Source organism: Enhydra lutris, unplaced genomic scaffold (genome assembly GCF_002288905.1).
Source record: "Enhydra lutris kenyoni isolate GAN:26980312 unplaced genomic scaffold, ASM228890v2 scaffoldscaffold46, whole genome shotgun sequence".
Lineage (NCBI taxonomy): Eukaryota > Metazoa > Chordata > Mammalia > Carnivora > Mustelidae > Enhydra > Enhydra lutris.
In genome coordinates, this window is record NW_019154130.1 from 11,347,117 (window position 1) to 11,362,627 (window position 15,511).

Sequence of the window (15,511 nt, forward strand, 5' to 3'; positions counted from 1 at the left end):
TCTTTACCCACCACTCAGAGAGCAGACCAATGGTCTGTTCCCTATCCTCCCAACCCTCAGCTGCTTCATTCTCTTGCTTAACCAAGGCTCATTCCAGGCTCAAACTAATGCCTCTCCCCTGCCTCTCACTAACCCTCTCTCCACATCTGAAGTCAAATCTTTTCTTGGAGGCCATTATGATTTCATCATCTTCTAAGTACTTAACATTGGTATAATGGCGTATAGTATCTGTTAATGAGATACATTTTTATTTTAAAGTGAGAACAGGCTTTAGAATTCTGATTCCTACTTAACCTTTAAGCGTTAACTTAAACACTGCTCGCCTGTCACTTTGTACTTGAACATCCAGCATCTTTAGACGCAGGTCAAGTTACTGCACTCACAGTAATAAGCGCACATGGGTGTATACATTTTTATATATTTTTAAGTACATTTGTAACTTTCTTTATATGCACTTCTCTGGAGGTCTGTGAGTACCTTAAGTGTCAGGGCAGGATAGTAACACCTGTAACCTCAGGTACACATCACAGGAAGTGACCATCAGATGAGTAATAAATACATGGGAAATGGACAAAAGGGAAGGAAGGTAAGTATATAAGTGAAAGAAAAATAAACTAATAAACTTATTTCCTTGAAGAGAGGGGCCTATCCTACTCATTTCTTGGTCCCCTAAAGTTAACAGGTACTTCTTTTTGCCAAAAAGTACAGAGGTGATTAGGAGGACGAGGACATAAACTTCCTGATTCAGAGCAGCTCAGCTGTTCTTCTAAGAATTATCATTCTTATCTGTCACTTTAACCACATCATGCCTTAAACTATTTAAATTGTATGTACACAAGTCTTTTCCCCTACTATAGTGCCACAACCCTAAAAAGTACAGATCATACTTGTTTATCTCTCAATATGTAGACTAAGTTCTTACTGATGACATGAATAAAAAGTTACGGGGGCATTATCTTTATAATCAGAGCTAAAGGGACTACATAATATACTTCTACTAGTCTCACGATATTTAGAAGGATTTAAAAACTGAATGGGAAAGATTTTAATATTTACAACAGGAATAAACTAATAAAAGAAGACATCAACAAAGGGAAACCAAGGGGCATTAGAGACTACAGTGACAACTTTTAGAATCCTTTCAAAGTATACAAACATTTCTGCAGAACATTCTGAACCTGAAATAAGGGGCCCCAAAACTCAGTAGACAAAAACAATAAGGAAATACTCCAACAGCGACCCAAGTTCTCCCATGTAAGGAGATTTCTGCTTCGGTAGCTATGGCAGACTCACCCCAAGTTCGTCATCATCGGAATTATCAAAGATGTTGTCTAAGTCATGCAGGGAAGGTGCCAGATCTGTCACCTGTGTAAGGCTACTGGAGCCAGCTCTGCCAGCAGCATTATCCTGCCGGACATCTGCGGGAAAGGAGGCAAAGATGCAGAATAAGCGACTTCATCCACAGAGAAGGAGTGAGAAAAGGGAATGGATTTCAATGCGCAAGACCTGCCTGTGAATTTTTTCCCTAGGTTTTCAGTTAAATTTAGAGACAATTATTTCCAAATATGTTCATCAGTTTTGAAAGTAAATGAAAAACGAACTATGAAAAATTAAAGATGGGATCAAATTACTGCTATTACAGTAAAAATATAATTCTAAATCGAGAAGCATCTCCCTTGCATTTTACTTTAGCAACAATCCAAGTGAGGCAAATAATCATTGTACACACCTGTTTTAGTAGCAGAACTGAAAATAGACATGGCATTTTTCCCATCAGGCACCGGCGTGGAATGACCTGGTGTAGTGACATCCTTGGTACCAAATCCATCCTCTGACTGTATAATAAATTCAGCCAAACAAAACACATGAACACCAACCCAAAGTGTGGAATATGAGGGAGAACACAAAGAATTAGAGAGTAGAATGGAACTTATTATGAGCACAAGTATGATAAACCATGGTCTATGCAACCAAGGGAAATAAAAGATATGTCCTTTTCCCTGAATTTAAACGGAACCCCAAACTCCCACACTGTCCCTCCAATCCTATGGAGTATTCAGAGTCAATCTGGATTTTATGCCTAACCAGTACTGGTGGCATTTGATTACAGACCTGCCACGGTGTTAAAAGCTGCCTTTAATAACATCATAGATACTGAATTATGGTTCGAGCTTTCTGGATCTAGATAGATCTCTACAAAGGAATCTCTGAAGCATTCTCCTGAGCTGTACAGGCCTCTTTTAATGGTCCTTTTCCCTTTATTCTTAAGAATACCTCTTTAAATGGTGCAGTATTTTGGAATGTTTTAAAATTTGAGGCTAAAGACAGCACACACCCCCAGTACTCATTTTTATGACAATGAAACCACTAAAATTAATACTGACATAATCTAGGAGTAGTGTTGATAGTAATTCAGATAGATATATAGGTAAAGCGCTTGGTACAGTAAACACACTAAGCGCTAAATAACCAATAGATATTGTTATCAACATTTTTTCTCCTTACATTTTGGATATTTTGAACAATAATTAAAAAGAAATAAGCAGGGAGCATAGGCCAACAAGAATTAGCGTATGAGAGGAAACATGCGCTGTAAGCTATAGCCTGGAAAATATGAGGCTTCGTTTATGTTCAGCTGACTTTAAACAAAGGTGAGCCGTGACATAAAAAGGAACAATACGTTGTTTCATACAATAGTACCAAGAGCATGAATATGGGGACAGAGCAATCAGGCAAGACTACTTCAAACATTCTGCCTCAGAAGTTTTCCCACACATGTTGTACTGACACAGATCGAAACTCACACCATGCTGGGTACTCTCTATGTTAAATAGTACCTTATTCTTTTTCAGGGAATCCTTCTCCGTCCCTTGTTTGCATTTCTTGTTTGCTGTAAAGATGTATTTTATGTCGCCATCCTCAAAGGTATATGGATCATTGACTTCTCCCAAACTGTCTCCAGGTTGTTGAGCTAGAGGCAATGGGTCAAGGAAGTGGAGTGGCTGCATCTGGGGCTGCTTTTCTTGCCAGATTTTAAACCGTTTGTTAGGTTGTGCTAAGAGTCTAAAAGGGAAAATAAATGATAATTTAAGCAAGATAAACAAAGTAAAAAGATTATCTTTTTTTTTTTAAAGCAGCATTTATAAATTAAAGCACTTGCAAAACTTAAACTTAGAAAATTTATCCCTATAAAGAAGTTCTTTTAGAGATGATGTTCACAAATAAAACTTAGTAGGTCTTTGTGAAGAACATGCTTCTGTCTCTGATTCCATGGATTCCAGTGAAGAGCAGAGATGGGCTCTAAGGACAGAATGACTAGGTTCAAGTTCAATCTGTGTCATCTTCTAACTGTTTGACCCTCGCTTCTTTCTCAGCTTTGAAAATAAGGTAGTAGTAATACGACTGTGGTGAAGATGAACTGAGATGGTCTGGTAAACTGTCAAGAATAACGGATAGCTCAACAGCACTAAAAACAGTATTATTACCAGATGCAGGATACATACCTGACTGCATGCAAAGCCTTCCTTAAAAGTGTCAACATACAAAGAAGGCACTGACCACAATATGAAAAGTCTCATCAAGCTACATCCTTTGACTAACAAACAGCAGGCCAAAAATAAATTAATACCAAGACCTAAATGCCACAATGAAACCTTTATATGGCCACATGTTTAAATAATGACACATGTGAAACCTCACTAAGGAGAAAGCATTTGACTTCTCAGCATTTTCCAAACGCAGAGTCCAGAATGATGAAGAAAAGCATGTTTCATTTTGGCTCTGAAGGGTGAACATGGGGAGATGGAGGAAAGCCCTGACTCTCAGGACCTTACACCTTGGTCAATGGGCATCAGGTGGGTGGTACACAGAGTCGCCTTACCTTTGCAACGCAGTGCTCTCTGAGTTTACCTCCATTTTGGCATCACATCTGTCACCCTGGAGCTCTGGGGGCCGGAACTCAGCATCATCAATGCGGGGGAGGCGATAACTGTGCCACCACTTGTCTGATGACTCAGGGTTCGAGGGCCTAACCCCACAATATAAGGCTGTCTCGCTGACCTCTGCCATCAGAGGCAGTCTTTGGCCTACGAGGACAGTTCTGTCATCCAGAGTCGACAACTGCTGGAGTTCTAGCCCATTTCCATAGAGGGCTGGGTTCACAGGAACAGATGGCGGATCCAAACTCTCTGTTTCCTGACCTCGCGGTTGAGGGCTGAGTGTTGGCGGCAGAGGGGAAATAGGGGAATGAGGTGAATCCATAGGATTCAGATTCATTTGCTTGCTTGTATTTCTGGAAGGCACGGCCATTTGTTTATCATACTTCCTACTGCTAGACACCTCTAAGGAGGAGTCTATCCCTCCCAATCCTAGCTTCTGTCCTGGTGTGTCCTGCTCCACACAGAACTCGTCAGCCACAGAGGGCCTATGGTGAAATGGTATCAAGGGTCTCTTTTGCAATTTGTCTCCCTTTTCTGGTCTTTCTGTTGTTTTGTGCTTAGACGCAGGAGGTGGTAAAGAAGATGATGATGATGGTCCTGCACTGAACCCTGGTTGAGATATTGCGGGAGGTCGATTGGGTCCTACTGCACAACGTTTTAAAAGTTTATGCCTGAAATGAGAATCAAAATAAGGTCAAGAAACAGACCTGAAATCTAAGTGTTACATATAATATGTATGTAATACAATGTATGTAATATAATGTAATATATGTAATATAATGTACAGTATAACATTACTACATCATTATAACATTACAAATAGAAGGCTCTGATAAGCTTTTGTCTTTTAAGCACACACTAGATTCCCAAATCACTGAAAAGGACTCTAGGTGTTAATTATTTTTATAATGACTAAAAACTGCAACACTCTGATGGAAAGTGGTGAATCAACCACACATAAGTTAAGCAGATAAAAGATGGACTTAACAGTGCTAACCCCTACCAAAGACTGATGTGAAAAATCCTCAAATCTTTCAAATTTGGTGACGGCTTCAGATAACATATTCACATTGCATCTTAAAACCAAGAGTAATGAGATCATTTGCCAAGAAAGAGAGAAAAAAATCTTCTAATTTCTATCTTACAACACTCTACTAACTCCAATATAGAATGGCTTATAATAGCTTGTACTGTAGTAAATTGGGAATAAAATAATTATGTGATTCTCCCCCAAAGTGTGAAAACAAGAAAATGAGGGTCGATCCATGAATCTTTAACAGAATAAATAGACTAGAAATCTTATATGCCATTCTTATCAAAAAAAGAAGGAATAAAAGACAACTTTGGATTTTCCAGACTCACAAAATTAGACAGAAGTAAAAAAAAAAAAAATGGTGAGTGAATATGAAAACAACAAATGCAGCTGTACCAAGCAGGGTAGCAAGTCTGCTCACATCCTAACACACTTCTTGGCAAACATAGGTGTGAGATATTGCTCAGGAAGGGCCACTAGATGATGCGAAGGTTCAATCTGTGCAACAAAGTTATACAGTAGGTCAGCCAGTTCCTCCCAATATATAAATCCACCCAGGGAAAAAAACCTGAGCTCTCCTGCCCATGCAGCAGTAACTCTCTGAGGCCACTAGGGTGGCATTAAATTACTGCTATATCACACTCAATGGTGCCCTAGTGAGCAGTAAAACGGATTTGTGTGGCATAATGGGATGGTTTAGTGGGACAGCAGGATGGCCACCCTGCCCCATAAGGCCATTAAATAGTGTGAGGAGTGGACCGTTCCATAACGGGTTTGGTAATCTTGCAGTAGATAATCTGAAAAGGCTCTTGCTGAAGTCTTTGCTACTCTTTAAAAAAAAAAAAAAAAATCAGAGTTTGAAGAAGGTTGTTTAAGCATAAAGCTACTGACAATAAGGGGAAAATTGCACCTTAAATCTCCAGGGCACAGCAGCACACTAAGAGGTGAATATCTCATCTGAAAATAATCTCAATCACATCTTGTAAGGGGCTTATTTTAAAACAGTTCAAAGAATCTTTTACATAAAACTTTTTCACTTGGATTTTCTCTCTCAGAGCATTTATCCACACCAGTCCTTTGATAGATAGTTTATGGTAGCCTCTTCAAAGTAAGGACTTTTGGCAAACCAGAAAATCTCAAAGTCATTTTTTTTTCAATTGTATTTAATGACTCGGCTACACTGTGAAATGGTTACAATCAGGGATTCACTAGTGAGTAACAGACTATCACAGCAAATCTCTGAACAGGTAAGAGGCCTCACTGAAGCAAGGAGCAGGAAATCAGCCTCAAAAGGCTAAATATATGGGTGGTCCAGTGGTGGGAAGGAACCAGAAGAAGCAGGGCCAAATAGTGTAGAAACACAAGGTGACTAAAAGAACGAGAATTACTATCATAGACATTTCCAAGGAAATCAGTGTGAAATGCAAGGATAAAATTCATCTATAAAATGAAGAAAAATAATAAATGATAAAGTTTCTAGGCTGAAAAAGGGAAACTGTGGTAAAAATGACTGGAACAAGATACTTGACCTGTGAGAAAACACACATGTCAATATTAAGGAATTTCTTAAAGGCATCTCCTAAAATATAAGACCAGAGTATATATGAGAAGTCAGGTCTAGAGATAAATACTTGGAAGTCAATGGAATGAAATGCATAACTAAAAAAAGACCTGCAGGTATAAGAATCTGGTCAGGAAATAGAGGAGTGATTCCAAAGGACAAAAGAAAAAGTGCTATTTAGTTACACTTCAGGTAAAAATAATTCAAGGGAGCAAATAAAAATGTCACAGAAATCAGCAAAAAGGTTATTTTTAACAGCTGAAAAATCTAGATTAAGGAAAAGAAGAGCAAAAATAGGATGAGGGCATAAGCAAAGCTAAATACACCAACATTTTTATCCTAGGTACTTTCTAAAGGTGGCCCATAACTTGGCTGTGAGCTGTTTAGAAATAAGAATTAATAAGAAAAGGCTTTCTGTCACACAAGTTATAATGGCCTAGAAACAGAAGGAAAATAGGTATTCAGCTGGTATACCACACCTATCCTGAGACGAGAGGTGCTCAGAGAGGACCCTTAATGAACAACTTCTTCAAAAAAGCCCTCTTTAAAAAATTAATACTGCACATTTCATTAGGCTAATATTTACAGCATCTCTCAAAAAAAAAAAAGCTGACTAGAGAGGCAGAGCTTGATAAAAGAGAATCAACGTAAGGGACAAGAGAGGAAAGGACGGGAATATGGTGTGAAAACTGCTGTTTAAGCATGTACACATACACACACACAGTTTGCACATATTCTCAGGGGTCATTTGACTGCCTCCCTACCCTGAAGCCAACTTATTTATGTCACAATAAGAACCCCTAAAAAACTAGGGAAATGAATGGCCATTTTCTTAATATACTTTATCTCAAAAGAACTTTTTCTAAGTGTTGAACAGTATCAAATGTGAAAATATATACTTTGGAAACAAAGCTACTCTAAGTTGCTCATTAAGTGAATAATCACCATCACATCCTCAATAGTCACCTGAGCTAGGGGTGAGGCCGACATACACTTAAGAAATCTAAGAACGCTGGGGTACTTGGCTGGCTCAGTTGGTTAAGCGTTCGACTCTTCATTTTGGCTCAGGTCATGATCTCGGAGTCATGAGATCAAACCCCGCATCAGGCTTTGTGTTCAGCACAGGGTCTGATTGAGATTCTCTCCATCCCTCTCCTCCTGGCTCTCCCCCTGCGTGCACCCATTCTGCCCACTCGCATAGGTGTGAAATAAATAAAAAAAATCTTAAAAAAAAAAAAAAAAGAAATCTAAGAACCCTAATGAAAGCCCATGACAATAAGACTCTTTACTACTACAAGGAGTGATACGTCAAGGTAATATACAGAGGAGCAAATATTTTCTACAGAAATCAATTCAGGGTTCTATTCAAGTATCTAACTGAATGAATAATTTTAGCTTCTGGCAGGTTTTATTACTAAATACCTACCTCAAGCATCAAAACATACCAGCACTGACAACAAGACAAATTATCTATGGAAGGTTGATTTAATCCAAATTCTATGAACTCTAGCCAACTTGTTTAGTATTTACCTCTATTTTAAAATTAAGAACAATTAAATAAATTCATTTAAAGGGGAATAGATTGTCTTATCAAATGCCTTTTGGTTTTGGAGTAGTTACCACAAAAAAATTTGTGGGAGCAATTTGATAACAGGGCCACAGTCACAGTTGTCAAATAAAGCTCTTTTTGAGTCCTGACAATAAAACTGTTATCATCTGTATTTAAGAAAAGACCTATCTTTTCCTTCTCTACTAGAGGAGGAAGACTGAAAACAAAACAAAACAAAATAAAGAAAAAGCGGTCTGAGAGTCCACGAGACAGCCAACAAAAGGTCCCAACATTTTATCGGACCCCTGTTCTGCCTTGTCTACTACCTACCTAGAACAGGAACAGCTGACTCTTTGGGTTGGATCCACAAAATCCCAAGTAGCAGGATTATTAGCAGGCTCTTCTTCAAGAGTTGGAGTTGACATTTGGCTCCTCCTAAAAAAGGTTAAAAATGTGACTTGTGTAAACATGAGAAAATACTTATACCTCAATGGGGGAGAGGGATATTTTAAAAGACCTGAATACATTTCACATAGTAATGTTATCTAGCTGATAGTGCTGAGCAATCCAAGGTTGGGGGCGGGGGTGGGGAGAGGGGCGTAGGGAGAGCAAACTTGTTCTATGCACTAGAAGAAGCAAGATTCAAAATATTTCTATTTAAGTTGACTGCACATTTTAACATGGATACAAAGCACTTAAAACACTACCTGGCACTATTAGTTGTTGCTTTAAAAAGTCACCTAAATTTTGTAGAAATTAACTTAAATTTTTAAAATTATCTTTTCCCAGCATCTGTGAATTTATGCCCTGAGACAGACTGTTTAAGCCACTCTTAAAACTCCTATATTCACTAGCATTTAAGCAGCACTCTACACTTGTAATGTGAATTAAAGACAAGGAAAAAATTACCTCCTACTTGTCACTAGTAATTGGTAGCAAAAAGCAGATGTCTATTATTACACAGTGACAGTAAGAACACTGGGCAGTATTTCTGTATTGCTGGTTTAGCTACAGCTGATATTGCAAAGTGCTCCAGTGACAGCTCTAGAGGGACTTCTCTTACTCTCCACCCTCCCTTGCCCTTCTGGGTGTCTCACTGCCCTGTTCTGTGCTGCGGATTAAAGAGGCTGTTAGAGCTGGTGGAGGTGACAAGTTAGTAGTGATAAAAATCAAAGACAGTAAATGAGAAGAAACGAAAAAGAAAATGTTAACTTGGAAATTATCCAGGCATTGTAGCTAGAGTTGAAAATATCTGCACCAATTATTCTAGAGCAAAGGATCATTTTCAAGTGACTAGAGATCCCTTTTTAGTTCTAGAACATGACATATAATCTTCCACTGCAATTATTTTAGATTTTATCTACTATACCTTCTTTAGCAGTCTAATCTAGAACCAATTCACAAGAGATAAATACATAGTATGAATTTCCTAAAATCTAGACCCACATGACAGCTTTTATATCTGTATGACAAACACTTTAAGTAGTAGTGACTGAAGAAACATTTAACTGATTTCTAAAAGGAGTGGACTTTTTAGCAGTTCTTGGCCAGAGTGTCCATATTTATTCTGTTCTAGAGAATGAAAACTCCTTTGTTTACTTCCTCACTCCAGAAAGGGGACATCTCAGTTATATCAAGAGATGTGAAAATATGCTGAATATGTTTATGTAAACCCTGGTAAGTGGAAGAGTATTTATTGACTACTGTTTGTTATCATTCATGTAATTAAAATAATCACCACCAGCAATCTCTTCTCAGAATCAATTCTTCCCCTTTTCCAAAAATATGTTAAGGAAGGCAGGGAAGAGAGCAAGAGGAGGGATGGGGGCAAAGGAAGGAAGCAAAGTCAGATAGGGGAAGAAAAGAATATGGCCTCTGGAAATAAACCAACAGAAGCACAGAAGGTGGCAAACACCCCTCTATCATCAGTTCTGTTCAGAACTGTATTGCCATTTAAAACAGAAGGCCTATGTCACAGAAAATGTGACAAAGAAGGTCATTTCCCTTTGCAAATAGAAAACATTCATAAATTGGTATACAGAGGAAAACCAACCCACTGACAATTGCCCTAAGCCATCCTTTCTAAAAAATACCAGATGGATACCTTACCAATCTTGAGATACTCAGGAACTTCCAAATTTCCTAGATAATCAAATCAAGTCAAGTCAACATCTTTAATATCCTTGCATTCAATTTTGCACTATTATGTTCAAAAAGATGATCTACCAATCCAATGACCCTTCAGGTTTGGTCACACAATGGTTCAATGTGACTAACACTCCTCACATAGTAATCAAAGAGATGGTGTTACTAAACCATGATCCAGATGTAATACAAAAGTCATACTTGGACTGGGTTCTGTTGAGGATGCATTCCTTCCAGACTCGATGGACCATATGATTGTGGAGTTTTGGAGGAATCTTCCCCGATCTCTTTGGACTGTGCATAGTTATCATCCCCCCGTCTTGGGAGCCTAGGTGACTGACAGCACTCTGCGTACCTCCACTGTCCCCTGGAAAAGACAGACAACTTGGGAATGTGAAAATTATCTGAAAAGGTCTCCTGGTACACAGATTGCAAGCTTACGTCACAGAAATGTTTGGATTTTTGAAACCCGTGTTATTCATGTAGCGCCCTGGCAATAACACTACCTATAGCTCTAAGCACAATTTGTGTGTACTGGCACTTTGGACAGTTCTTTGTCTTTTCCCTAAAATAGTTCATCACATCAACACTCACACACTCACACAACCCAAGGGCATAGCCATTCAGAGGCATTCTGACTCTACAGATATTGGAGACAACTTACCTATAAAGGCTTATACATCATAGTACTAAAGATGTGACCACGAATAGATTGTTTTAAATTTTTAAATCGACAATGCAATAAGTAAGTTTCAAGGCAGAACAAAACAGCAGAGGGAGCTTTCTGCTCATTTAGCTAAAAATCTATGCAGTAACTGCACATAGCGCCCTGGGTCGGAGAAAGAACTTAATGGCACAAAGCTTTTAACAAGGTCAAATTTCAAATCTGCGTGTGGAACTGTCTGTCCTTATGCCTGACACAATTTATGAAATCTTAGAGCTAAAATACTGAAAGGTTATCTTGACATTCTGTATCAGAGGATTATTCACTAGTTTCTCTCTAATAACTCCACTTAGCTTTTCCAGCTATGGTTGTATGTAATCCCATTTCTTTCTATTAGGTGCATTAGGATTACTGGTAATACTGGTTTTTGGTTATATGAGTATTTTACTATTTCTATCACACACCAGACAAATATTGAAGTTGATTTCCAGTATTAAATTCTGATTCAATTACTTTAATCTATTTAACTTCATAGATATATTGTGGGTTTTATCCTCAACAGAACTATGATACAAAACATTTTGAACAAAATAATCAATTTTAAGCACTCTGGAAACCTCCACCCTCATCTGAAAAATAAACAACCTTATACCACAAATTAGTAGTCCTGATATGCTGGAACACAACCATCAGATGAGCTGAATGGTTGGGCTTAGCTCTATTTAAGACAAAAAACAAAAACCAGCATCAAAATGCTTACATTCCAAGGAACTAAAAATTGCTTGCTCCCCATGAAAGAATTATTGTATTAAAAATTAGATAAAGGAGACAAAATAATTTGGTCTTTTACTGCTCTTTCACCTTTAAAGTTCCCTGACTTGGTATACGGTACAAAGTAATTCACTTCAATTCTACAATGGATATGCAAATGCTTATCATAAAACTAGGATAAACAGAGAAACAGAAGTAGAACACATAGCCCTGTGCTCCCAAACACCTTACAATTTAGCCAAAGAGATCATATACCCACAGTGTCATACGGGATGAATACGACCAAAAAATAAAAAGGATGAGGAAAATAAGGCACAGTTTTTTCAGATTAAAGCTGGGTTAATGCTTTTCAGTAGCTTTTAATGATTTAATTAAAATGGGGATGATACCTCATAGGGAATTAGACAAGACCTATACTCCATGCCGTCAAATACATACTGAATATTGTTCCTCAAAATTATCTCCATAAATAGGAGACACAAGCAGAGGTACCTATCCACATGAGGCATGAGTGATTTCACCAAAACCAGTTGGCCCTCCTAGGTCCCCTGCTAATCTAGAAGATTCTTGGCCATTTTAGGGGGAAAGGGGACACATTTTGTCCTATATGTAGGAAAACATGGCAATGCTCAATGTTAGTCAACTGCAGAATGACAAGGCTGACCAAGACTGTCTCTGAGACAGCATTAAGAGTCCTAAGCTATAATTCATTGTATCATGATGTCAAAAATTAAGACAAATTCACTTTACAACAAAGATTCCAATTGCTTTTATTTGGTTGGTTTTAGAGAGTTAGGAGGCATCAGGAGATTTATTTACCCAGGGCTTAGCACAAATGACCTACACAGTCAGAGGAAGTAATGTAAAGACCCGGAGTTAGGAAGTCCACACTGAAAACCACAATAAACAAAACCTGGTGTTTCTGAATCGTGAAATTTAGCGTTCCTAACTGATCAGACCCTAGGGCATCATGCATACAGCAGGCCTTCCATTTTAAGTTTCAATTTTAAGTTGAATACAAATATCCCTAAGAGATACTAATTCTAGTCTCTGTATCAATATATCTTCTCTATGATGATTATTAAAACGTCTGTAGAAGTATTTTTTCTTTTTCCTTTTTTTGGTTTTCTTCTTTTTTAATAAAAACGGAGCAAATCCTTTCACAAGGAATCATCCAAATTCTCTGCTCTGCCATATCAGAGTTGGATGTCCCTTTCTTCTTACTGTCTTAGCAACTGCGTGGCTTCTCAAGACAGAGGCTGCCTGCTGCCCGTTTCTCTGCCTTCCACACCGTATCCAGGTAACTCCTTCCAGATAACATAATCGTGTTTTGCTTCAAATTGCTTACGCCACCATTTGTAGACTGCTTTGCTGCCTACAGAGCGCTGTCAAGCTTTTTACCTAGTATGTGTAATAGCTCTGTCAAGTACGTAGTACTTAACAGAGAAGGAATTGGAGGCTCAGGCCAAGTTTGAGAATTTAATAAGGCCAACTCACCTAGTAAAAGCTATATAGCCAGACTTTTAAATTAGGTGTGCTCAATCACAGTCTCTATACTTGCACCCGATATACTGCTTAACCATGAACATTTACTGAGTACCCTGCACATGCCAAGCACCATGCCGGAAACTGTGAAATGCCATCTTATCTAATCTCATGAAAAGAGCCACGTAAGTGTGTATTATGCTGCATAATCTGTTTTCAGTTCAGCAGTCAAGACTGTATCTACTCTGATGCTTTTGCTAACATGGCCCACATTAAAAAGCCTATAAATAATCTCCCTCCAGCTCAAGTCTGATGAATATTAATGACTAGATTTCCAATTAAAACAATGTCAACTACAACAACCAAAAAGTTAACACAGAAAATATACTACTCCAAAGATAGCAAAATGCTCCCAATTTAAACAATTTCTGAATTTTTTCATAAAGGAAATTTTTTAAAGTTTCATATGTAATTAATACTGATCATTAATGTAGACAGATGACTGGCAGAACAAAGCATTTTCCTGAGAGCTTCTAAATGCCAGTCTACCTTTATAATATAACAAGAAAAGAATTATACCAGACATGTTCCTGCCTGGCAATGGCCAACTAGGCAAATGTTTCAGCTATTTTCTGATTAAGTGTTTTCCATTTGTTTTAAGGAAAAAAAGAGCAGCCTCCACCTTGTCCCTTGTTCGTGTATGTCTGTGTGTGTGTACACACATACATGTGTGTAAAGGGACAGATGTGTGTAGAGAACTTAAGAGAAACAACTACACTGTCTAACTGGAATAAAGACTAACAGGGCACAATTAAAATTCGGAAGCACATCCATTCTATTTGTTGAAAATTTTCCTTCTGTATTTTGCAGACTTCCCATGTCACTCTACCTCCATCTCTTGGCATAAGGCATTTCTCAATGTGAGTTTATTCATCTGTTCCATGGCAAGGAAGCTACATGGTTTTCTGTGATCTCCTCCACCTGGATGAGTACATTCCTGGATTGTACTCACCTATGATGGCCTGTTCTGGAGAAGTGGGAGGGGTAAGTGGCATCCCACAGTTACTTGGGTCCTTCACACTACCAAGTCCCTGCTGCCCCACTGTAATATGGCCTCCAGCACCAGCAACACTCTGAGGAACTGGGATGTCATTCTGAGAGATCAAAACAAATGCCGAAGGATAAACCATCCGAACACCACCTGTAAGTAAAGAGAGCAAGGAGAGAAGCAGGCCTGAGAAAAAGTTCACACCGGGATGCCAACTTTGATATTCTAGCGGTCAGAGTCAAAGCTCAATGATGAAAATGAGGTGCTCATTAGGTACTGCCAAAAGTGATGTGCTCCATTCCTTCCTAAGTTAATAGCTGTTTAAACATGTGCTCCAACATTATGATAATAGCATTTGGAAGACAGGGACCACTGGCGCTTCAGGCAAGATAACTACTCAGCATATACCACTGTATCAAGAGAATTAAAAAAAAATGGGAAAATTATGGAGATTATTTTTGATGAATCTCAATGATTATCTTTTTAAATTAAGAAAGATGAAGAAGATAGAATAAAGTTCTTCAGGCAAAATATTTTCTTACCAACAATTACTTCGACAGCCACAGGGAAATCATCGTTGTATCCCAACTCCTCTTCCTCTTTCAATTCTTCTTTCTTTTTCAGCACCATGGGATAGAAATACTGCCATTCCTCGATCAGCTTACGGGTGGCTGGGTCTGACATCTTGTATGCCTGGCCTGTTAGCGTGCCATTTAAGCCATAAGGACTTACCAGTACTAAGGCAGGGAGGAGAAACATATGTCACAGATCAGAGTAATAACTCCTACTTACGTCTAAGGCCACATATGTGGTCACTTAGGCTAAAGTCCAGCCTCACTTACTAGATAGTGCTCTTTATTTCCGGACTCCTTTTACAGTCTTTTTTTTTTTAAGTTTCTCATTTTAGTAACTCTTACCTATATGCCTCTCAACATACATCAGTTTTTTAAGGAAATCAAATGGGGGAGGTAAAAAATAAAAAATCAGACAGCTGTAGTAACACACAATATATAAACTATTTATGAAAGCTTCTATACACCTGTTTGATAAGAGTTTATACACTGTGAACATTGACTCTTTTATAAAAAAACCATTTAATACATATATCCCAAAACCTGCCTAGAACTTGAACACATTTTCCAGGGTTTCTGAGAATTCCTAGGTATTTGTTGTAATTTTAAAAATAACATATAAATAAAACTTGTAATAGCAAAAAGGTCTTGATGTACCAAGTCTGAAACATAATGCTTAGTTATAATTTCAGTTACAACTGTTTTGAAGGTCTGTTGATGAAACAACTCTAAGCAAAACTTATTA

General features: G+C 38.1%; 1 protein-coding gene across 1 annotated transcript in view; it reads right to left on the reverse strand.

Moving 5' to 3' along the window:
• LOC111156534 (mediator complex subunit 13 like) overlaps window positions 1-15,511 on the reverse strand; it is a 324,386-nt gene that overhangs the window by 74,255 nt on the left and 234,620 nt on the right. The window contains exons 6-13 of the mRNA XM_022517492.1: window positions 14,737-14,931; window positions 14,159-14,347; window positions 10,428-10,593; window positions 8,412-8,516; window positions 3,881-4,609; window positions 2,838-3,063; window positions 1,730-1,835; window positions 1,294-1,418 (exon numbers count right to left, since the gene is read on the reverse strand). Of these exons, the coding sequence (XP_022373200.1) occupies window positions 1,294-1,418; window positions 1,730-1,835; window positions 2,838-3,063; window positions 3,881-4,609; window positions 8,412-8,516; window positions 10,428-10,593; window positions 14,159-14,347; window positions 14,737-14,931 (1,841 nt within the window). The remainder of the gene's footprint in view (window positions 1-1,293; window positions 1,419-1,729; window positions 1,836-2,837; window positions 3,064-3,880; window positions 4,610-8,411; window positions 8,517-10,427; window positions 10,594-14,158; window positions 14,348-14,736; window positions 14,932-15,511) is intronic.